This window comes from Pseudorasbora parva, chromosome 14 (genome assembly GCF_024679245.1).
Source record: "Pseudorasbora parva isolate DD20220531a chromosome 14, ASM2467924v1, whole genome shotgun sequence".
Classification (NCBI taxonomy): domain Eukaryota; kingdom Metazoa; phylum Chordata; class Actinopteri; order Cypriniformes; family Gobionidae; genus Pseudorasbora; species Pseudorasbora parva.
In genome coordinates this window covers 3067523-3092463 of record NC_090185.1, presented here as the reverse complement: position 1 = coordinate 3092463, position 24941 = coordinate 3067523, and the positions used below count along the sequence as shown (strand labels likewise).

The 24941-nt window shown below is 40.7% G+C and overlaps 1 protein-coding gene across 1 annotated transcript in view; it reads right to left on the bottom strand.

Annotated features, from left to right (window-relative positions):
- The window catches only part of LOC137040798 (uncharacterized), a 32539-nt gene extending 9173 nt beyond the window's left edge, over positions 1-23366 (bottom strand). Inside the window, exons 1-11 of the mRNA XM_067416568.1 lie at positions 23333-23366; positions 21933-22256; positions 21447-21740; positions 20891-21193; positions 20661-20798; positions 19292-19353; positions 19112-19235; positions 18234-18366; positions 15858-15978; positions 10629-10973; positions 9277-9358 (exon numbers count right to left, since the gene is read on the bottom strand). Coding sequence (XP_067272669.1) covers positions 9277-9358; positions 10629-10973; positions 15858-15978; positions 18234-18366; positions 19112-19235; positions 19292-19353; positions 20661-20798; positions 20891-21193; positions 21447-21740; positions 21933-22256; positions 23333-23366 — 1960 coding nt within the window. The remainder of the gene's footprint in view (positions 1-9276; positions 9359-10628; positions 10974-15857; positions 15979-18233; positions 18367-19111; positions 19236-19291; positions 19354-20660; positions 20799-20890; positions 21194-21446; positions 21741-21932; positions 22257-23332) is intronic.
- Positions 23367-24941: the final 1575 nt, after the last annotated feature.

Genomic DNA, 24941 nt, shown 5'->3' with positions numbered 1-24941 from the left:
CATGGGCTAATTTTCATTTGTAGGTGAACTAACTGCTGTAAACTGGGCCCACAAACACAGTAGACCCCCCCCCCCCACACACACACACACACACAATTTACATTTTAATAATAATAAATAAGGCAAGACTTGAAAACCCAGTTTGTGAACCAAAGGCCAACCTAGAGGAAAGGAAAATCAAACCTGAGATCTCCTTCTCAACTCACATCTTTCTCCTAGACAGAAATGAGATCAAGTGAACATCAAATTGAGACAAAGGGCTAAGTCTCCTGCTTCTCACATGTTTATCTCCTCTAAAGTTTCATAAGAGATCTCAACAACATCACATACTACGCTCTGACTTGTCTCCTTGGCTAGAGAGACTGGATTGCTCATGTGTGTCTCCTCTAAAGTTTCATAAGAGATCTCAACAACATCACATACTATGCTCTGATTTGTCTCCTTGGCTAGAGAGACTGGATTGCTCAAATGTGTCTCCTCTAAAGTTTCAGAAGGGATCTCAACAGTATCGCACGCTGTGCTCAGACTCTTCTCTTCAGCTCGATACTCTGGAGCTCTCACTTTTGTCAACTCTAAAAAGTTTCATAAAAGATCTCAATAACATCACACACTGTGCTCAGAATATTCTCCTTAGTTAAAGTCTCTGGCACTCTCAAATTTGTCAAACAAATGTTGGTCACTTATTCAAAACTCTTCACACAGTGATCACAACTTCAGTCTGTGCAAGCTAAACTGTGGATCATTGGCACTTGATTTGAGACATGAATGAAGTGTTTTGTTCGTTTTTGTGGATGTTGAATGTAAAATAACTGCTGTGAGGCAGAAAGTTGGTTTGGAGAATAAGTTTTGAAAATGACCAAAGTATTGAGAAATGTGTCCTAGCGATTGTAAAAACTGTAATTTAGTTTAATTTGGCAGGGCAAATCCCAGCATCTTCTCTAGTTTATCTGAGAAGGGTTCTGCCACATTGGTAGTTTGAGCTCTATTGGCCTGTGGTTCACAAACTGGTTTTTCAAGTCTTCCCTTATTGAAATGTAAATTGTGAGTGGGGGGTTGAGGAGAGAAACACACAGGCGTCGTGATTTACTATCTAACAGTGGACCTGAATCAGTGTGTGTGTGTAACGTAATCACTATTCAATAATGACCTGCATTTAATACATTAGAGAGCTATTTCTGCTTGATTTAACCCTTTAAACTCAGGTATTTCTGTAAAAACTCTAAGGGCCCTATCTTGCACCCAGCGCAATTGACTTTGTACACCGCCGCATGTGTCATTCCTATTTTACACCCACGCAAAGCGCGCTTTTCCCTCCACAGAAGCACGTCGCTAACTAGTGAATGAACTTGCGCTCCCTGGGCGGTTCAGCGCAAAAAAGGAGGCGTGTTCCGGCGCAAACAATCCCTGGTGCTATTCTGCTCTTCCATTAAACAATTGCACCACTGACCAGAAAAAACTAGTCTAAAGTCAGTGGCGCGTTGTTCATTATGCTATTTTAAGGGCGCATGCTTGACCATAATGTATAGCGTGCACAACGCGCAGACACTTTGCTCATGTAATCTACAGATGCAACAGTTATTTTTTGCAAATCATAAATTATTACACTAAAAAAATATTAACACATGAGATGACGGAAATCATTGTGGTGTGCCACGAAGATGTGAAAAAAATATTCAGGCTAATTGTAGTAATTAAGGATCAGACCTGTTTGCCCAATAGTGGCAAGACATATCTGTATATAAGGACATCTGACAAACTGGTTTGTCCGTCAAGAACCAGGAGAAAAAAAAAACAAATCGACTGAAAAACTGAAAAAACTGTTTAACCGACACTATTTTGGGTGGGTTTCTCCCATCCCCATACAACACAACTCCTCTGTCTTTCACTGCTCTTACAAGAACATCCGTCTCCTCGGCTGTGAACCGCTCCTGGCGTGCGCCTGGTAAATACGCCATAATAATAGCGACCCATAATGGAACTTGCGCAGCTGCTTTTAAAGGGAATGTTGGATGCCGCTCTGATTGGTTTATTCACGTTACGCCCAAACCACACCTATGAATAATGAAGCTACTTCAGACCAACCCATTTTAGATCTTGCGCTGGGCGCAAGAGTCATTTATCCCGCCGGGAAAAGAGCAACAGCGCCGAGTCCCGCCCACAAAGTTACCTGCGCTTCGCGCTTTGACACTTGCGTTTCAGATCGTTAAAATAGGGCCCTAAATCTTTGCAGTGTGTTTATTACAGCAAGAAATGTCACAGCAAACACACAGGCGTCGTGATTTACTATCTAACAGGGGACCTGAGTCAGTGTGTGTGTGTAACGTAATCACTATTCAATAATGACCTGCATTTAATACATTAGAGAGCTATCTCTGCTTGATTTAACCCTTTAAACTCAGGTATTGCTGTAAAAACTCTAAATCTTTGCAGTGTGTTTGTGATGATAAGAAATGTCACAGCAAACACACAGGCGTCGTGATTTACTATCTAACAGGGGACCTGAGTCATTTTGTAAATCATAAATAAATCAAAAGTGGTTAGTTTAAAAAGCTCATAAATGTATAAGGTGGTAAGATGGGCCTTTTACATCGGCCAAAAGTCACACATTATTTTTACAAATACTTGGCTAAAATAAAATGTTTTTAATAATGTCTATGTTAACACTTGTTTAAAAGAACTTTAGATGCAAAGTTTGTCCCATTTACCGTACCTTTTCTGTTTGATAAATAAAATAATGCATTATTTTTCAATAAATATAGGCTACTGTCATTAAAATGTTATATATATAAATACAGAAACAAAAAATATTTACAAAAGCATTGAATGAGATCCCTTAATAATTGAATAAAGTTTTACGGTCTGTCCACGGCCATGATGGATGGTATTTACTATATTTATTTGTAGAAACTGAAGACACACACATTTTGATGGCAGATGTATTTCTAATTACATCCTGGTTGTTTAGATTTTTTAATCGTTTTTTCTTGGATCCTGTAGTATTTAATTTAATTTTAGTAAGTAATGCAAAGTTTGAAACTAGTCAGGGTGTTTAGTAAAGAGATATAATCTATATAATGTTTGTTCCTTTAGTCAGCAGCCTGTTAAACAGCAGCTCTAGAGTCAGAGGACAGCAAGCCATTCAAACAATAGAGGAGTGTGTGTGTGTGTGTGTGTGTGAACGACGTGTGTTTAAGGGCTATTACAGTTCCTGCTCCAGCCTACAGGGGAGCTGCTGAGCATGGCCTTAAACACTCACACACTCTTAGGTCCCCTCTTGGTCAAAATTTTTAAAAATTCACCAGAGTGTTTTTTCTTGATTTTAATATGATTTAAACACACACACCTGTAGGTCCCTACTTGGTCAACCATTTAAAAAAATCACCAGAGCATTTCTTTAGTGTTTTACTTCATTTTCACATGATTTAAAGCATGACCAACTTGAAAAATGTCCCCTCTTGGCTCAGAGGTCCCCTGTTGGTGAGTGTGTAACGACGCCAAGGTCCCCTGTTAGATAGGTAGACAAGTACACACACACACACACACACGATCTCGCAGATGTCTGATCCACTACGAGAAGAGAGAACTGTAATCTCACACACACACACACACACACACCTGATCTCGCAGGTGTCTGATCCACTACGAGAAGAGAGAACTGTAATCTCACACACACACACACACACACACACACACACACACACACACACACACCTGATCTCGCAGGTGTCTGATCCACTACGAGAAGAGAGAACTGTAATCTCACTCACACACATATCCGCACCTGATCTCGCACACACACACCTGATCTCACTCACACACACCCCCACACACACACACGTGATCTCGCAGGCAGGGCCGGCGCTAGCCATTTGGGTGCCCTAAGCACAAATGCTTGGCGGTGCCCCCCCCCACCCCACCCCCCAACCAACCAAAGAAATAACTACCATTCAGAATTTCTTAGTTAGGTTCTCTTTACTTCCAAAATAACTGCTGCAAATGAATAATTGGAACTGAACAATGTAAACACAAAGTTAAAAGTGCAAAAAAAGTTTAGTGCAAATAACAGTATAAGTGTATGAATTTTATGAAGTATGAATTTTAAAGTGCACATTTTAAACTGCAAATAACCATGCATAACTGCACAGTAGAAATTACTCAACAGAGGGACTACATCTCTATAAAGAGACCATTCTGCTATTCTATAGAACTATATTAAACATTTTCACTACCATCAGTTGTCAGAGGCCCTACAGAGGCACACGCCTACATTTCCTAGCTGCAAAATCAGCTATCAGGTCATCATATGACAGTTTCTGAGCCACGTCCCCATTGATGCTGATGACAGCCAGACCACTTAAATGCTCCATATAAACACCTCAATCGGAATAAAAATGCCCAAACCGAATGAAATTGTAATCGGTTTGAGAGGGGTGGGATAAACCTTTTCATGAACTGATCAAACGAAAAGTTTCACCATGTAAACGACCTGACCCGATTACTTTTGAGTGTGCGTCCTTATATGACGCGATACACAGCGCGCGCCTTCACCACTGAAGAGTGCGCGCCACGGCGCGCTCACACCAGGTTATAATGTTGAGAGGAAAGTTAATTTTTCTGAGGGGTAAACTTTTTATTTCGTTAGAAGTTATTAAGATAATGTTGGCATAATGCCACAGACAGCTTGGCAACACCCTCTCATATTAACAGCGTTTGTCCCAGCACTTTTTACTTCAAAAACGTGCATGTAAACGTGGCTATTGTCTTACCTGCAAGCGACCCGCGAGCATCATCCCGATGTCTCTTCTTTTTTCCGCCCCCGACTCTTGGTGCCTTTTCGAGGACATGTCTGAGGTATGTTTCTGCCAAATTTGACATTGATTGAGGCATAATCGAACAGACCACTGGGAGGTGGGGAAGGGGGGGGGGGGCACCAGAGGGAGACTGGCACAGAGATTCACCTTTTTCTCGACTAATTTGGTCTAGGCCTATATTACTTTTGTATTGCTTTTGTATATTAACATGCTTTTAGAAATATTTTATTTGTCATTTATACTAGTAGCCTATAGACCATTTCAGAATGTTTGTAAACAATCGCCTCAAGACACTTCCGGGTGGCAGAACGCGAGCGGCTTCTACTGACAAACTGAAGAGATCAGCCGGCTACTGTAAACGGTTACATAGTTAAGAACATTGTTGTTGATTAAAGTTGAAACTATGATGAAAACGTGTTGTGTTTGGGGTTGCGCCGTCCGATATACAGCAAAAGGTGTAGAATTGTATCGATTTCATTCAGAAAGAAGTAAATATATAACCTGTGGATGAGGAGGCTAAAGCGAGTGGACGTCCTCAAAAGTGGCGCTACAGAGAAGTATTCTCAAAACCGTGTATCGACAAAATCATAGCAGAGCATAATTGTCTTCAGCTGGGGAAATTCGAGACTAATATTAGTAAACTTTAGATCTCTTTTAACCCCTTACGATTCAAAGATCATACGGCCTCAGATTACTATTGTTTAACATTCACTGCTCATCACTCTATATTACTTTATCTGGACAAACTCAGTATCATCAGAAAGATTAAAGACTCCAGCTTCGATATTTGAACACTGTTTATGATAAACCTGGGTTGCAGTGACATTCATTTTTTAATTTATGTCAGGAGTGCATTATAATCGCATTATAATCGATCCGTTATGAACGATATTTTGAATAGATTTTCACACGCACGTTCATTCTCTCGTCTGCACTGGTTCATTTGTGTTCACAGAGATCGCAAAGAACAGCTTTCAGTTTAGCTCTTAATTCAAAAGTCCTCATATTTGGAGAAATATCGACATAGCACGTTTGCAAAATATTTTCGTCATACAGAATACCATTTCTATTCATTTCTCACGGAATTATTCGACATAAAAGAGTTAAAACATGCGCAGACCTCTCTCTGTGTCTCTTCTTAATGATATGCATCGGATATCAGTCATCAGGCGTTCATTCGTCCTCTCATCTGTCAGTCTTTTGATATTGCTCAACACCGCCCTCGCATGATGCGCTCGCAGCTGTCTCGGACACTTCTGGCTCTGTGAAGAACGAGTCTGTTTTACGCGTGAACTAAGAAGCTAAACACACGATAACTATGGAATAAGGTTTTTGTGTGATTGTTCATGTGATTTCGGCTATTTTATATCAATAATAGATGTTTACATTATGACTGCTAACAGGTGTAGTGATTAGCGCCATATAAAATGATAAATATAACATATTTTAACATCGGGAGTTCGTCGTGAGATATTGCAGACGCTACGAGTCATTTAAGTTGATCATCGCATCAAATCAGCTGTACACGGCACGACTGTTTGCACCGCGAGCCGGCCGCGATCACACAAGCTTTCGTGTTAAACACAGACACCAGAGCTTTCAATGTTGCTGCTATAGCTTCAGATACAAAAAATAAAGAAAAAATGTGTGCAAATGATTTGTTGAAAAGCAGAGAACAGGTAAATAGTTAGATAACAGGGGAATAGACCATCTACGATAGTCTAACATATTGTAATTCAAACAGCAACAGTCTAAATTACTACTCAATGGTAGGCTGAGGCTCATTTAAAAAGTATGGTATTAGACTAGCGCTACATCTACTGGACCATATTAGGCATTTCATGTATTGCTGTCTCCTGAATTAGTTAATCCGTCCCTCAATAATCATGTTAACTTGGTCTGAATCCCAAGCAATTTACTAGCGTTGCCATAGGAACGCTTCGGCTTTTGCCACCCGGAAGAACGTTTATTACTGCTGTGACGTCATGGTGAATTGTCCTATTGTCATGATTTTTTCACGACCCAGATTTTTTGGTGCCCCCCCAAGCACTTGGTGCCCTACGCGCAGTGCGTGATGTGCGTGTGCGGAGCGCCGGCCCTGCTCGCAGGTGTCTGATCCACTACGAGAAGAGAGAACTGTAATCTCACACACACACACACACACACACACACACACACGATCTCGCAGGTGTCTGATCCACTACGACAAGAGAGAACTGTAATCTCTCACACACACACACACACACACACCTGAACTGTCCGGCTTGTCTGCACTTTCTTCACTCCTCCCCTCGCTGCAGCCTGTATCACGATGACGTACTGGATCAGATCTAACGCGTTCTGGACGCGCGGCGCGGTGCTTTCATTCACAATTCGATGACGTCATATGATGACGTCAGTCGAGCTTTGGGGACATCATTGAATGCACAGGAGAGTTTTGCTGGATAGATAAATAATCAAACCGCTCGCGCAAAAATAATGATTAATTATATCATTATTGTCATTTCAAATCAACTTCAAAATGACAACACACAATAATCCATGATGGAAAACCACAGCTAACTCGATAGTAAACTCCTTGCTCAGAAAAGTATATTTTTTATAATAATATGGATGGCTAATATAATTAGAGAAATGATCAGTTATTATGGAACAACCGTGATAGCCTTCCTTACCTTCTCATAAAGGAAATAAGACTGTGGGGGTAAGGAAGGGGCAACTCCCTCAAAGAAACACAACAGTCAGCTCCCCCCAATGGCAGGGAGAGAACATTACATCTTCCCTACACAAGCTATTATCATTTCAGGAAGGTTTATGGACTTTATCCAAAATACAAGCACTTTCCAAACCTTGAAAACACCACATTAAAAATCAAGCGTTTTCCAGGATTTCCAGCACCTGTACGAACCCTGTCTATCATTAGTTCATTAATCCCAGACCTGTTTCTGTTCTTCCCATGATCTCCCTGTTATTTAAACCTGAGTTCTGTTCAGTTCATCGTCCGGTATCGTCTACGTTACGTGGTTGTGTTTCTCCTCATGATTCTCCTGTGTGTTGTGTGGATTATTAGATTAAAGACGGTTCTTTGAGTTATTTCCTGAGTCGTGCGCTTCACTACAGCCACCGTTGCTGACACTAACAGTGAATGTTAATCTTCTTCAACTCATTTAACCAGTAATTTATCACATGATACAGAACAGAAGCAACTGAAGCCATAAAAACACATTTAAAACTCACCAACCAGACGCCACAAACAGAGCAAAAGTAATTTGAGGAACATTTTCTTCATCGGTGCACTGAAAAGCCCACGATAGCGACTCTTAAAATGGCTGCTAACCCTCAGATTGATCTGAAACACTGAACTGTGATATTTATCTGGTTGTGTGTGAATCCTCCCCTAACCTCAGTAAGTTTCCACTCACACATCCGTCTCCTTTAACATCACGGAAATCAACACGCTTTTGCTGATCTTACTTTCAAATGAATTCTGGCCCTGAATGAAAACTAGGGGCTCCGCTCCTGCCTTCATCTTCAGGCTGGAACTGCAAGCATCTTGTGAAAAGTGGCATAATACGTCCCCTTTAATATCATTTCAAAACTCAGTGTATCGTGGAGCCTCTGGGGATTCCCACCCCTATAAACTACTAGTATACGTATAAGTTCACTTGTAGTAAAGATTCAGGACAAATGAGAAACATGGCTGTGCACTTAAAGTTTGCTACTGTTACACTTATAGTGCACTTAAACATATACTTTTATATACTAAAAGTGGGCCAATTTAGTCCCAAGCAGTACTGAAATAGTGCACTTACAAGTATACTACTAGTACATTAATATTAATATACTTACTACATGAAGTACACTTAATAAAATTAAAGAAGTATACTTCTTTTTCCTAAGGGTTGTGTGGAGAGGAAGATATGAGCTTCCTATCAGAAAGATAAAATGAAGAGACGCTTCAGCCACAAACTACTGACACGCACAGAGACGACAAACATCCAGCAGACGGTTTATCCACCCGACAGATCAGACCAGACACACTGATGTTTGAACCGATTAAATTAAATGGAAAAAACATCACATGACTAATTTGACTCAAAGCCAGTAAATAACATGTATAATGGGGGGAGGGGGGGGGGGGGGGGGGCAATGTATATGGGGGTCGATAATTCTTCTATAGAATTGTTATTTTGGAGGAAAAAAACGTCACCCCCATTTTTTAGGAGCTTGGGGGTCCTTATAATATAGCCATCATAAAATGTGTACTCAGTTTGTTGCATATGGGGCAGCATAGCTGCTGACCAGTCAGGGTGCCCATGCTGACCCCTGACCCCGCCAAAAGCACCAACAGTGGCACGTGAGCATCAGAACTGGACCACGGAGCAATGGAAGAAGGTGGCCTGGTCTGATGAATCACGTTTTCTTTTACATCACGTTAATGGCAGGGTACGTATGCGTCGCTTACCTGGGGAACACATGGCCCCAGGATGCACTACAGGAAGAAGGCAAGCCGGTGGAGGCAGTGTGATGCTTTGGGTAATGTTCTGCTGTGAAACCAATCAAGCATCTGCGGGATGTGCTGAACAAAACAAGTCCGATCCATGGAGGCCCCACCTCGCAACTTACATGACTTATACATAATGTTATGCCTGGTCAGTGTATACTATTCATTTAAACATAAAACACTCAAACACACACACACACACACACAAACAAACACACACACACACACACACACACACACACCTTTGCTGACCTCCTAAATGTCTCTCAAACCAGATTCAGGGATCCAGTCTTCCTGACTCTGCAAGCTCACCGTCCTCACTCTCAGAAGGAATGACTAACTGCTCAATCATGGCCCTTCTGCTCATAAAATGTTCTTGTTTCTATTTCCTGCAAGTATCAATAGATAGTAAAAACACTCAATATTGGTGCATTCATTCATTCATATTGCCGGAACAAAAGTGGCCTAACTGCACAGTGTTGCCCTGAGGACACAAAAACAACAACACAGTTTTAGTATTTAAATGAAAATTTTAACAATCAAACATACTTCTTTACATACTGATGCACATGCATATTTTTTATATAAAGTTATTTAAACTTTAAAAATGGATATTTATTTAACCAATTGGTGACACTTTATCCCATGTGGCTTTGCTTCATGAAATGACTGCTCCATCCCCAAACAAAAGGTCACACCCACTTCAGCCTCTCATTTCATTCAACAGACATGTCAGGTGATACTAAAAATAAAACAATTGTATATATTCATATATAAAAAAATGTTAAAGGGGCGGTGTGAGGTCCAAAAAGGTAGTTTTCCTGAAGGCAACACCATGTCATAGAGGGTTAAAATACATTTACAATAAACAAGGACTGGTATATCTTACCTAATGCAGAAGTAGTCTGGCTATTTCGGAGTTGTGTAGATGTCCACTATCCTCTTTTTTGATAAATTTGCAGTCAAATCGTTCTTTATGTGCAGTAGGGAAAGATCCAAGAATCTGTCCTGAGCCATTGGGTGGGCAGTGAACGGTCCATAAAATTACTCTCCGCTCCAGAGTCCACGAAGACTTTGCAACTGTGTGACCGGTCTGCCCATTGCACTCTTCCCGGCAGGAGAGTGGCGGACGAGGATTTCCTCAATTTTAACTGGCAGTCATTGAGGAAATGCCCCGTCGCGCCACAATACATGCATCATCCCTTGGCTCTTCGGCGTTCTCTTTCCTGCCGGGAAAGCCGAGCTCGACTCACCTGCATGGGCTCGGGATCGTTGAATTGGCTGACCGTGTCCCTCCACAGTAGTCATCGGACTCGAGAGATTCTCCGCCGGTCCCGCATCTCCAGTCTGGAATCCACCCGAAGTGCCAGGTCTATCAGATCATTGAGACTCTTGGGAAGGTCTAAGGCATAGATTTCTTTATGGACACGGTCAGCCAGCCCATGCAGGAATCGGTCCCATTCTGGACCTTGGCCACTGAGAGCAAATGGAACGAGGAGGCGCTCCTCGTTCCATTTGCTCTCAGTGGCCAAGGTCCAGAATTGAATGATGTACTCAGATACAGAATGCTTGCCTTGACGTAAATCCAAGAGTTTGCGGGCCGCCTCGCGACCCGTGGCAGCACGGTCGAACACAAGTCTGAGTTCCGCTGAGAGCGCCTGGAACGAAGAGCAGCAACGATGATCATTAGGTGGTAAAAGTTTGGATATCTACAGAGAGTCTGAAATTGTCATCGTAGGTGCATGTCCACTGTTAGAGACAAAATCTAAATAAAAAAATCCAGAAATCATAATATATGATTTTTAAACTATTTATTCATATGATACAGCTGCAAATAAGCATTTGAACACCTGTCTATCAGCTAGAATTCTAACCCTCAAAGAACTGTTAGTCTGCCTTTAAAATGTCCACCTGTCCACCCCAAACAATCAGTAAGAATCCAACTACTAACATGACCAGACCAAAGAGCTGTCCAAAGACACTAGAGACAAAATATCCCTCGGACTGGGACTCCATGAAAGATCTCACCTCGTGGGGTCTCAAGGATCATAAGAAAGGTGAGAAATCAGCCCAGAACTACACGGAAGGAGCTGGTCAATGACCTGAAAAGAGCTGGGACCACCGTTTTTAAGGTTACTGTTGGTAATACACCAAGACTGTCATATGCGCTAGGAGAAAGAACAGAGGATCCAGTTGCGAATAAGATAAAAGTTTATTCTCTCAAGACACCAGAATTATAGATCAGAAAGTCACAAGGCTGATAACAGCAGAGTCCATAGAAGCGTCGCTGGACACTGAGAAGCTCGTGAAGCAGGGAGGCAATCGGGCAGACGCGGCCGGCTGGAACCGGAACCGGAGCGAAGCAATCCCCACGAAGAGCACGACAGACAGGAACAACAGGACGCACTGTAACGATCTGACCCAAGACTGAGTGGCATAATATACTTAGTGGATAAAGAAGTTATTTAGATTTTTTTGCGCACAAAAACTATTCTCGTCGCTTAGTAACATAACTGTACAGCCACTGCAGTGAGATGGACTTTGTAACAACGTTTTTAGTGCCTCTATGGGTCGAGTGAGTAAAAAATGTACTGAATGTCAATGAAGGCCTATCTGAAGCCTTTCTCAGCCATCAGCTTTCAACTAAAATATCTTCTTTTGTGTTCCGAAGATGAACGAAGGTCTTACGGGTGTCTAATGACATGAGGGTGAGTAATTAATGAGATCATTTTCTTTTTTGGGTGAACTAACCCTTTAATATCATTTCAAAACTCAGTGTATCGTGGAGCCTCTGGGGATTCCCACCCCTATAAACTACTAGTATACGTATAAGTTCACTTGTACTAAAGATTTAGGACAAATGAGAAACATGGTTGTGCACTTAAAGTTTGCTACAGTTACACTTATAGTACACTTAAACATATACTTTTATATACTAAAAGTGGGCCAATTTAGTCCCAAGCAGTACTGAAATAGTGCACTTACAAGTATACTACTAGTACATTAATATTAATATACTTACTACATGAAGTACACTTAAAATATACTGGAACATTACTTAAATACACTTAATAAAATTAAAGAAGTCGGGTCTTGTTTTTTCTAAGGGTTGTGTGGAGAGGAAGATATGAGCTTCTTATCAGAAAGATAAAGTGAAGAGATGCTTCAGCCACGAACTTCTGACACGCACAGAGACGACAAACATCCAGCAGACGGTTTATGCACCCGACAGATCAGACCAGACACACTGATGTTTGAACCGATTAAATTAAATGGAAAAAACATCACATGACTAATTTGACCCAAAAAAAAACAGTAAATCACATGTATAATGGGGGGGGGGGTGCATCACCCCCATGTTTTAGGAGCTTGGGGGTCCTTATAATTTAGCCATCATAAAATCTGTACTCAGTTTGTTGGATATGGGGACCAGTCAGGGTGCCATTGCTGACCCCTGACCCCGCCAAAAGCACCAACAGTGGCACGTGAGCATCAGAACTTTACCACGGAGCAATCGAAGAATGTGGCCTGGTCTGATGAATCACGTTTTCTTTTACATCACGTTTATGGCAGGGTACGTATGCGTCGCATACCTGGGGAACACATGGCACCAGGATGCACTATAGGAAGAATGCGAGCCGGTGGAGGCAGTGTGATGCTTTGGGTAATGTTCTGCTGTGAAACCAATCAGGCATCTGCGGGATGTGCTGAACAAAACAAGTCCGATCCATGGAGGCCCCACCTCGCAACTTACATGACTTAAAGGATCTGCTGCTAACATCTTGGTGCCAGATACCAGAGCACACCTTCAGGGGTCTAGTGGAGTCCATGCCTTGATGGGTTAGCAAAAGGTGAACGAACACAATATTAGAAAGGTCACAATGTTATGCCTGGACAGTGTATACTATTCATTTAAACATATAACACACACGCACGCACGCACGCACACACACACACACACACGTTGGTCTATGTGGTTTACAGGGACTCTCCATAGGCGTAATGGTTTTTATACCGTACAAACCGTATTTTCTATCCCCTTACACTGCCCCTGCCCCTAAACCTACCCATCACAGGAAACATTCTGCATTTTTACTTTCTCCGGATGGTCAAGTTTGATCATCTTCTCGATGCTCCGCCAGGGCCAGCGAGGAGCTCCGGTGGGGCCGATCCAAGGACATCACTAAACCACCCAATCGGTAGTAGCGACGGGCGGTGTGTACAAAGGGCAGGGACTTAATCAACGCGAGCTTATGACCCGTGCTTACTGGGAATTCCTCGTTGATGGGTGTCGGGTTCTTCCAAAAACTTTTCAGGAGGCATTCATAAAGTAAACAAAATCTTGATTTATTCAAGAGGGAAAAACAAATAACTTATACAAGGGTCACATCAAATTAAATAAATAACGAAATGCAAGGGGGAAAAACAAAGTGAGCTCTGGGTCTCTGATGTTATATGACCGGGATCGCTCACCAGAACTGCCTCACCATCGAAACAAACTCATTTTTAAGAAATTAGACCAAACCATTGCATTACCCAAGGGTCTCACAAATATCTCATTTCATGGTTTTACCTTTTTGAAAAATATTCACATAAACAAACTCCAGAAACATATGAAAACTCACATGCACCATAAAGCAATAATAAAAATAAATATACACAAAATATTATACACAAAAATTGATCCATTCAAATGAACAAGAACACCCCTCAACAAATGATCCAAACACATATTAAACCAAACCCTACATTTCCCATAATTCCCCATTCCCCAAAATAATAATAAAAGGTTTCCGGAAATGGCACATCCGTTTAGTCCGATCTTCGCTCCATGCTGCAGTCATGGGCTTCGGCGAAAACCTCGGGTAAGGAAACAACTCAAACAAAATAAAATGAATATTACACTCATAACTTTGTCTAGTGGAATTTATTCATTCTCTAGCGTGCACTCTAGTCATGAATGGGCGCTATCTCCTTTTTAGATCTTAAATGCGCACATCCCTAGTAAAACCGTTTGGTTAGGATTTGAACAAATACATAAAAATAAATAAAGCACAAACAATCTTACAAAACCAACACAATGAGAATGTAATACCAAATATACACCAAAACAATAAATAAATACAATATATGAATATAAAGAGGGGGAAAAATAAGTCAAACAATAACATTTCAAAATAAATATTCAAAATAAATATATAGCATATATGTGTGGTCTTAGCCTTCACAATGGGAAACAGTTTCAATCCCCAGTCCCGATCATGAGCGGGTGTTCAGCGGTTTACCCGCGCCTCTCGGCGCAGGGTAGGCACACGCTGATCCGCCCATTGTGGCGTGTGTGCGGTATCTGATCGTCTTCGAACCTCTGACTTTCGTTCTTGATTAATAAAAACATTCTTGGCAAATGCTTTCGCTTTCGTCCGTCTTGCGCCGGTCCAAGAATTTCACCTCTAGCGGTGCAATACGAATGCCCCCGGCCTTCCCTCTCAATCATGGCCCCGGGTTCCAGAAACCCACAAAATAGAACCGGAGTCCTATTCCATTATTCCTAGCTGTGGTATTCAGCGGTGATAGGCGGCCTGCTTTGAACACTCAAATTTTTTCAAACTAAAAGCTCCGGGCCCCTGGACCGGACACCCAGCTAAGGGCATTCGGGGGACGCCGGGAGGCAGGGTCCGGGACAGGCGGTGGCTCGCCTCGCGGCGGACCACCAGCACACTCCCGAGATCCAACTACGAGCTTTTTAACTGCAGCAACTTTAGTATACGCTATTGGAGCTGGAATTACCGCGGCTGCTGGCACCAGACTTGCCCTCCAATGGGTCCTCGCCCATGGGTTTAGGATACGCTCATTCCAATTACAGGGCCTCGAAAGAGACCTGTATTGTTATTTTTCATCACCCGGGCTGAAATCATTGAGGTAGTTAATAAGCTCCTCGGTGGCAAGGCGTCGGGGGTGGATGAGATTCGCACTGAGTACCTTAAGTCTCTGGATGTTGTGGGGCTGTCTTGGCTGACACGCCTCTGCAGCATCGTGTGGCGGTTGGGGACAGTGCCTATGGACTGGCAGACCGGGGTGGTGGTCCCTCTTTTCAAGAAGGGGGATCGGAGAGTGTGTTCCAACAACAGCGGGGATCACACTTCTCAGCCTCCCTGGGAAAGTCTATGCCAGGGTACTGGAGAAGAGAATTCGGCCGATAGTGGAACCTCGGATTCAGGAGGAGCAGTGTGGTTTTTGTCCCGGTCGTGAAGCACTGGACCAGCTCTATATCCTTCACAGGGTGCTGGAGGGTTCATGGGAGTGCTGTACGATCCCTTTACGACCAGAGCAGGAGCTTGGTTCGCATTGCCGGCAGTAAGTCAAATTTGTTCCCGGTGCATGTTGGTCTCCGGCAGGGCTGCCCTTTGTCACCGGTTCTGTTCATAATTTTTATGGACAGAATTTCTAGACGCAACCAAGGCCCGGAGAGTGTCCGGTTTGGGGACCACAGGATTTCGTCACTGCTCTTTGCAGATGATTTTGTCGTGTTGGCAACCTCAAACCAGGATCTTAAGCATGCACTGGGACGGTTTGCAGCCGAAGCCGTGTGAAGCGGCTGGGATGAGAACCAGCACCTCCATGTCCGAGGCCATGTTTCTCAGTCGGAAAAGGGTAGCTTGCTCACTTCAGGTTGGTGGAGAGTTCTTGCCTCAAGTGGAGGAGTTTAAGTATCTTGGGGTCTTGTTCACGAGTGAGGGAAGGATGGAACGGGAGATTGACAGACGGATTGGTGCAGATTCTGCAGTAATGCGGGCGATGTACCGATCTGTCGTGGTGAAGAAGAAGCTGAGCCGTAAGGCGAAGCTCTCGATTTAGCGGTCAATCTGCATTCCTACTCTCACCTATGGTCATGAGCTGTGGGTTCCTACTCTCACCTATGGTCATGACGGAAAGGACAAGATCCCGGATACAGGTGGCTGAAATGAGCTTTCTCCGCAGGGTGGCCGGGCGCTCCCTTAGAGATAGGGTGAGAAGCTCGGTCACTCGGGAGGAGCTCAGAGTAGAGCCGTTGCTCCTTCACATCGAGAGGAGCCAGCTGAGGTGACTCGGGCATCTATTTCGGATGCCTGCTGGAACCCTTCCCAGGGAGGTGTTCCGGACATGTCCCCCCGGGAGGAGGCCCCGGGGAAGACCCAGGACACGCTGGAGGGATTATGTCTCCAGGCTGGCCTGGGAAGGCCTCGGGGTACCCCCGGAGGAGCTGGAGGAAGTGGCCAGAGAGAAGGAAGTCTGGGCGTCTCTGCTTAGACTGTTGCCCCCGCCACCCCGCCCCGGATAAGCGGAAGATGATGGATGGATGGATAGATCAACAGGCTATGAAATGAGGTAACAGGACTTAGTTCAGCTCTAGTCCACCTCATTTTATGGTGGGCTCACCAAGTAAGTATGGAGCCTTTACTGGGAGTAACTTTTGCGTAAATTCCCAACACCAAAGCAATATTTGTTTATACAGCCTTGCTGACTAAAGTAGTATGGGAAATGAGTTGGTAGACCGATGCTTTCTAGTTTGCTTTAGGAGCAAAGATTTCTGGTATGGGGTCGCCCTCTGCCTGACAAAGGTTAGGACAGGACATATTGCAGCCAATTCTGGTAACTCAGGAGCAGAGACTTCCCTAAACCCCTATTTGGACTGGATTAGTTTAACATGGGCAGATGGGGGAAAAGTAATTATTACCAGAGGTTCTCTGTGATTTTAGTCATGTACGAATGTGCCATCTCGGTAATCATTACGGACAATGTCAGTAAAGATTACCGAGACTTTTACCTTCAGTAAAAAGGTCCGGAAAAATGACCTTGGGTAATACTAATCCCGTTCGAATAGACCGGCTGTAAAAATGTATGGTAAAATAGTTTTTTTTTTTTTTAAGCATGTTTTGCGAGCATGGAGGCGCTTGGAAGCGTTCCGTTGCGTTGTAGGTGGTGGGACGACTCTTTAGCAAACCTATAGTATTTACCTTGTATCATTTAAAGAAAAAAGAAGTTTAAACCCATTAGATTAGAGGCACAACACTTATTTTAGCTCTTGGAATCAATCAGAATCGTTAGACTTGATCCAACTGTTTAATAAAACACACACATATATAGTTCAGACTGGTGCTCATGTTTTGTGTTTGCTCACGTGATAACAGCAATGTCATACGCACATGACGACAAGAAGGTTACTGTGGTGTGTAAAGCGAGTTACTTCTCCGACTTCTGCTAGTTTTACTGAGATGTATTATCCCGTCCGAATTGGCCATTAATATTACAGACGTCCTGAGGTAAAATTACTTCACCCCCACCTCCTCATGTTAAACTAATCCCGTCTGAATAGGGTTTAAGACACTAGCTGTGATTATTACGTGCAGATTCTTCGGTTGTTCGATTGAAAAGCTCTGAGAAAAAAATCAGCAAACTCTTTTAGGAAATCAACACAGGGCCCTGGAGGTCTATACACGCTGGCCAAAGCAAGAGATAGTAGAATTTTTCTTATATCTGAGAGTGAAACATTTAGCACAAGCATTTCAAATAAATGAACTCTGTGTCCTGTTCTCTGAGTAACATTAAGATTATCTCTATAGATATTTGCAACAGCGTCCTCATAACCATTCAGACCATGCTTGTGCTGAATTGTGGGATTTGTTCACTAATGGTTTGGTTTTCTGGCTTAATCACAGTAATCTTTATCTCTATCTATCTTTATATCTATGTTTGAAGCCTGAAATGTGGCAAAAGGTCGTAAAGTTCAAGGGGGCCGAATACTTTTCTATTCCTATGATAGATTTATTGTTTGACCTCACTGATCGGGAAATAGAAACAGTCTCTCTAGAATGCACTACACTCGCATTAATATCAGCTAACTATGTGGGTGGAACAAAGACATTTGTGCTTTGACTCACTAGTCATACAGTGTGCAGCGTCTTAGGCCCCGTCCACACGAAGCCAGAGTTTTCCCAATCCGATCTTGCGTCCACACGAGTGTCACAGACACGCCAGGCTCCCACGGCACAGATACACAGCGCACACTTTCACCTGAGTGTTAACCACGCACACCTGCAACCCATCACCACCACAATCACCAGGAGCACAAAAGGCACCCACACCCACGCAGTCACTGTCCAGTCTAATGAGTAGAAGGGGTATAGCGGTGGAAGGAGGTGAGGCAAAATCTCACGATAAAATAACAATAAATACATTTGCTACTTAACAGATGTGTTTTATTAACGCCTACACCTACCCAACCCTAAACCTACCCTTACAATAATGCAGATATGGTAATTAAATGACGCATTATTAATGTGCGCATGCCCAGTGCCCGTAGCTGTATCCCTTTAGTCTTTCACCGTGCCGGACGTAGCGTGATGATATCACCGTTTCACAAAATATACGGATTGGCTGTACACACGAAAATGCAAGATTGTCGTTTTCAGATTTATCCACCGGTTTCAGAAAATATCGGATTCATTCTTCGAAAATGCCGGATCCGTGTGGACGAAACACTGATACGCTACAAAATGTATAAGTATACAGCTAAACACATCTCCGTGTGGACGGAGCCTAAGAGGAGATATTTTCCAACAGAAGATCCGCTCGGATCCTGCTGGGGTGTAGGCCATCAGCACGGAAAAGCCTAGGCCACTCCCAGAAAAGATTGAGTTACACCATGACATCAACCATTCATTTAGAGCAAATAATCTACTGAACCTTTCAGTCCTCATCGATATGTGGGATGCGCTCCGGACATGATGACCCTCGTCGCGTGTGATGTTCTGCTTACCGTCTCCATCAGGCTCATGAAGTCCGTCTTCAGAACCTCCGTCTGCCATATCCTGATGCCGTTCATCTTCGCATTCAGCACAAATCGCTCCGACGCTCTCGTCACCATTCAGGATTGCCGGAATCTGTGCAGAGACAACAAGAACATGAGCACCAGGAAAACAGTGACTGCACACCTTACCTGTCCTGAGGCAGCATGGACGTGCCGAACGATGGAACTGCCGATAATCACAGCATCGCATTCTGACTCACAAAGAAGGGAAGAAGCGGTTCTGGATGGAGATCTCAAAGACCGGGGCGGAGGAGTGGGAGAGCCTGAGGTCTGTGCAGACAAAAAAACCTGCCTGGAAAGTTTTCAGCGCTGTTCGCTATTCCCATAGCTCGGCCTGTTGGTTATTTATTATTGTGGATTAATAAAACAACAAGAAAATTAATGAGCTAATAATAATGTAAACATTTACAAAGAATGTTTTAAAATAATGCTGTATTTGTGGCCACTGCTGAACTTTTTTAGATATATATGAATTATTCCTCCAGGAGGCGCTCGACAGTAAATAATAAAACATGGAGAAACTTTATTGAAAAAGGCAAGAAAATACATTTGGCAAATGGACAGCATTAGATTGAGCCAAAATGTTGGTTCTGATGGCTCTCCAAATATCAGATTCAGCCCCGGCGCCGAATCCTTGCCAGAAGATATAAGTCTATCAGCCTGAGAATTTGACTGAGAAAGCAGGAGACGAAGTGATGATCATAACAGAGCAGAGTTTGTTGAATAATCTTAGTTGCATATGTTTCAATGCTCAGAGTCTGTCCAGAAGTTACACCACTCAATGCTCTGGCTTCATCTGACCAATACATTTACAACAAGTGTTATTATACCAAGAGAAAAACTATGGAGAATTACTACTTCACAACATCGTCCTGTGATGATAAAAGCCTTGAGACATTCTGTGATCTCCTACTCGTGAAGACAAACATCCCTTCAAACACACAATCATAAGATTAAACAACAAGAGCAAGCAAATGAGGACAATAAGTCATAGAACACACAAAGTGACAAAAATTAACAATAATGACAACATTATTAAATGATAAGTGAAGTAAATCAGATCATAATAATCTGAATACATGAATGACTAATGAAATTAATATAAAAAAAACAAAGAAAATAAAAAAACACCAATGTAAGGTTGCTTTCTTCAAATACAACACAGGTTGTTGTTGAAAACCTTTAGATCCGTCAGCAGTATTAAAGTGAGATCTGTGTGACTCTTTATTATTTTATATCATTGTTGTATCAGAGAGAAATATAAACTTACAAATAAGATTTTAAAAATCTGACACTGAAAGAGAGCAGAAGCTCAAATAATCATCAGTATTTATGATGACAAAAACACACTTGAAGAATCTTTAAAGTTCAGCGTTCTGCTTTAGATTCAAGCACTTCCTGGAAAAGATGAACATATGAAGCCATAAATTAATAAATCTAAACCAATATTAATATATGCAAAATCAGTTTGTGAGAGATGACATCATCAATCGTGTACCTGATGTGTGAATATGAGCTTGATCTCGTTCAGCTCTTCTGGATCTGATGTCATAAACCACAATCATGACAGTAGCCACGCCCACCAGAGCAGCGAGGACCAATCGGATCACAGCTTCAGTGGGACCACAACAGTGGACTGAGGAATAAAAACATCAAACTGAGATCAGCTCAGTCAATAAACGCTAATATCAGCGCTGACATCAACTAATATCAGCGTTGCTGCCGTACCTGAACATGTGTGACAGAGTTGAGTGATGTCCAGATGTTGAGTCTGGTGGCTGATGGGATTGTTCAGCACACAGCTGTAGGTGTTTTTATCCTGATATTCCACCTCCAGAGGTAGAGAGAGACTGATGCTGAGATCAGACACACTGATGTTGGACAATAAACTGTTTCCTTTGTACCAGGAGAGAGTCACATGACTCACATTCACCGCTGATGAACACACCAATGAACAATATGATGATGATGATGATGATGATGAAGAACACTGAGAAGAGTTACTGCTGATGACAGGAACAGGCAGACGAGCTGGAAAACATCAGAGAATAAAGAGAAATGAGGATGAATGAAGATATTCAAGAAGACGAGGAAGAAACATCGAGAGGAACCAAGATGATCAAAAGTAGAACATTTAAAACTATTTAACAGAAAGTTCAATATAAACCTGCTGTTAATGTAAAACAGTAAGAGAATTAGTCATTTAAACTAATTATTCATGATAAGACACTTCTGTAGATCTCACTGTAATAAATAAAACATGTGAAACTGATATTTAACTCACCGTAGACAGAGAGACTGATATAAGAAGAAGGCCAGTAATCGTTGATCTGTAGTTGATAAAGTCCAGCATGTTTGATTGTGATGTTTGTGATGGTCAGAGATCCAGTTTGATTGTCCAGCTTCAGTCTGTCTCTGAATCTCCCATCAGGAACATCATCATATACAGTGAAGCTGTCGGCCGTTACATTGATTGCAGCGATTACAGGGAATCCAAACCGCCACTGAATCCGATCACCATCCTCCACTTCAGTGAGACCAGACTCTAGAGCGACTGAATCTCCCTCCGTCGCTGACACTGAATCATCAAACACACAGAACAAACAGAAACAGGGTTTGTCTCAGATCAACAGATTATAATGGTTTATTAAATTAAATAGTTCAACATTTGAAATAAACAATATCATAAAACAGCAAAAAGAAACAAAATTTTGTATGAATTATTTTTAACTTTGTCATTAAAAAACAGGTGTAAATGTTTTTAACTCACCACTGACAGAGAGAAAGAAACGAACCGTAATCATCTCATAGTTGTTCAGTAGTTCATAATATCCAGTATGTTTGATTGTGATGTTTGTGATGGTCAGAGATCCAGTTTGATTGTCCAGCTTCAGTCTGTCTCTGAATCTCCCATCAAGAACATCATCATATACAGTGAAGCTGTCGGCCGTTACATTGATTTCAGCGATTACAGTGACTTCGCCTTTAGTGAATCTAAACCACCACTGAATCTCATCATCATCCTTCACTTCAGTGAGATCAGACTCTAGAGTGACTGAATCTCCTCTGTTCACGTTCTTCACTTCAATCCCTCCTGAAGAAATGTTTTAATTTTAACCAGTCATTTATTACAGAAGCGACTGAAGCCATAAAACACATTAATTATTGTTATTATTAATATGAAAAGACAACAAAAGACTATGGGGCGCCGTTTGTAAAGCGGCTCACGCTGAAAATAACAGCAGCATTTTGTCACATTTAGCTACAAACAATGTTTAAAAAAACTGGTATGGATTTTTGACGGTCACTTTTTAGCACATTTACAACAATATTTATCAACTTGGAGATATTTTAAATAGTTAAATCTAAATATTAAATGTTACAACTAAATATTAAATGTTAAATATAAATATAAATGTTAAATATAAATATAAATATAAATGTTAAATCTAAATGTTAAATCTAAATGTTAAATCTAAATATAAATGTTAAATCTAAATATAAATGTTAAATCTAAATATAAATGTTAAATCTAAATCTAAATGTTAAATCTAAATGTTAAATCTAAATCTAAATGTTAAATCTAAAACTAAATGTTAAATCTAAATGTTAAATCCAAATCTAAATGTTAAATCTAAATATTAAATCTAAATCTAAATGTTAAATCTAAATGTTAAATCTAAATATTAAATCTAAATCTAAATGTTAAATCTAAATGTTAAATCTAAACGTTAAATCTAAATGTTGAATCTAAACGTTAAATCTAAATCTAAATGTTAAATCTAAATTTAAATCTAAATGTTAAATCTAAATGTTAAATCTAAATCTAAATTTTTAATTTAAATGTTAAATCTAAATATCAATGTTAAATATAAATGTTAAATCTAAATATAAATGTTAAATCTAAATGTTAAATCTAAATCTAAATCTAAATGTTGAAGCTAAATGTTTCGGGTCAAACTAAATATTTAACTAATATGCAAATTCAAAATGCCGAGAACCGGAAGTGCCAAAATAAAAGCTCGAAGAGACAAATAATTGACTGGAAATTGACTCTTGGACATGGATTATCGTCATAATAACTACCTAAATAATAAACACTTTTGGAGATAATATTTATGGTCATAATAGCAGCCACGAGGGGTCTCACTTTGACTGAATGTTATGTACCGATGCTCTCGGCTAACGCCGAATCGTTGGACATCTTGAACGACAGCCGTACCTGGTCAGGGGCTGGCGGGGAAATGGGCTCTTGTGGCGTTTAAGCATGCGAAGGTGATAGAGAGTGATGGCATGATGAGTGAAGACATAACATTCAGTCAAAGTGAGACCCCTCGTGGCTGCTATTATGACTACAGGTCATCATAAGTCCCGCACTTTTCATAAAAGTGACACTAGCCTAACTTACTCTTCAAATACAGTTTCTCCAAAAGTGTTTATTATTTAGGTAGTTATTATGACGATAATCCATGTCCAAGAGTCAATTTCCAGTCAATTATTTGTATTCGTTAGTCATTTGACGATGCTATAAACACACACTGACCTCTTCGAGCTTTTATTTTGGCACTTCCGGTTCTCGGCATTTTGAATTTGCATATTAGTTAAATATTTAGTTTGACCCGAAACATTTAGCTTCAACATTTAGATTTAGATTTAGATTTAACATTTAGATTTAACATTTAGATTTAGATTTAACATTTATTTTTAACATTGATATTTAGATTTAACATTTAAATCAAAAATTTAGATTGAGATTTAACATTTAGATTTAACATTTAGATTTAGATTTAAAATTTAGATTTAACATTTAGATTTAACATTTGGATTTAGATTTAACATTTATATTTAACATTTTTATTTAGATTTAACATTTAGATTTAACATTTAGATTTAACATTTAGATTTAACATTTAGATTTAACATTTAGATTTAGATTTAACATTTAGATTTAACATTTAGATTTAGATTTAACATTTAGATTTAGATTTAACATTTAGATTTAACATTTAGATTTAACATTTAGATTTAGATTTAACATTTAGATTTAACATTTAGATTTAGATTTAACATTTAGACTTAGATTTAGCATTTAGATTAACATTTAACATTTAGTTGTAACATTTAATATTTAGATTTAACTATTTAAAATATCTCTAAGTTGATAAATATTGTTGTAAATGTGCTAAAATGTGACCGTCAAAATTTCATACCAGTTTTTTAAACATTGTTTGTAGCTAAATGTGACAAAATGTTGCTGTTATTTTCAGCCTGAGACTCTTTACAAACGGCGCCCCATAAAAGACTGATAAATTGCTTCAGAAATAATCCTGTTCGATGGTTTTCTTCTCAAAGTTACTTTAGTGAGTCTTAAACTAACATTTAAATCTTGAGCTCCTGTGAGACTCAAACCAGTGTATCATATTATTTTACTATCATTGAGATAATATTATATTTTGATCAATGTTTTGAGCCTGTTTTTATTCTTATATTGTCCATTTTCATTGTAGTTAAGGTTTTAGTAATTCTGTGTTTGTGTGATTGTTAATAGTTTTGGGGGTTTTATAGGCCCTGTGTAGTTTTTATTCATTTTATTTCAGCTTTAGATATTTTAGTACATCAAGTTAAACTTCATTGAGAAATGTTTCCTTGACAAATAGCTGAAATAAAATGTTTTTAACTTCAGTGAACATTTATATTATTGAACTAAAACTAAAATGTTTTTCCAGCTCTTCTGGATCTGGGGCCTGGACCATGATGGTAGTTTAACAAACTCAGGGTT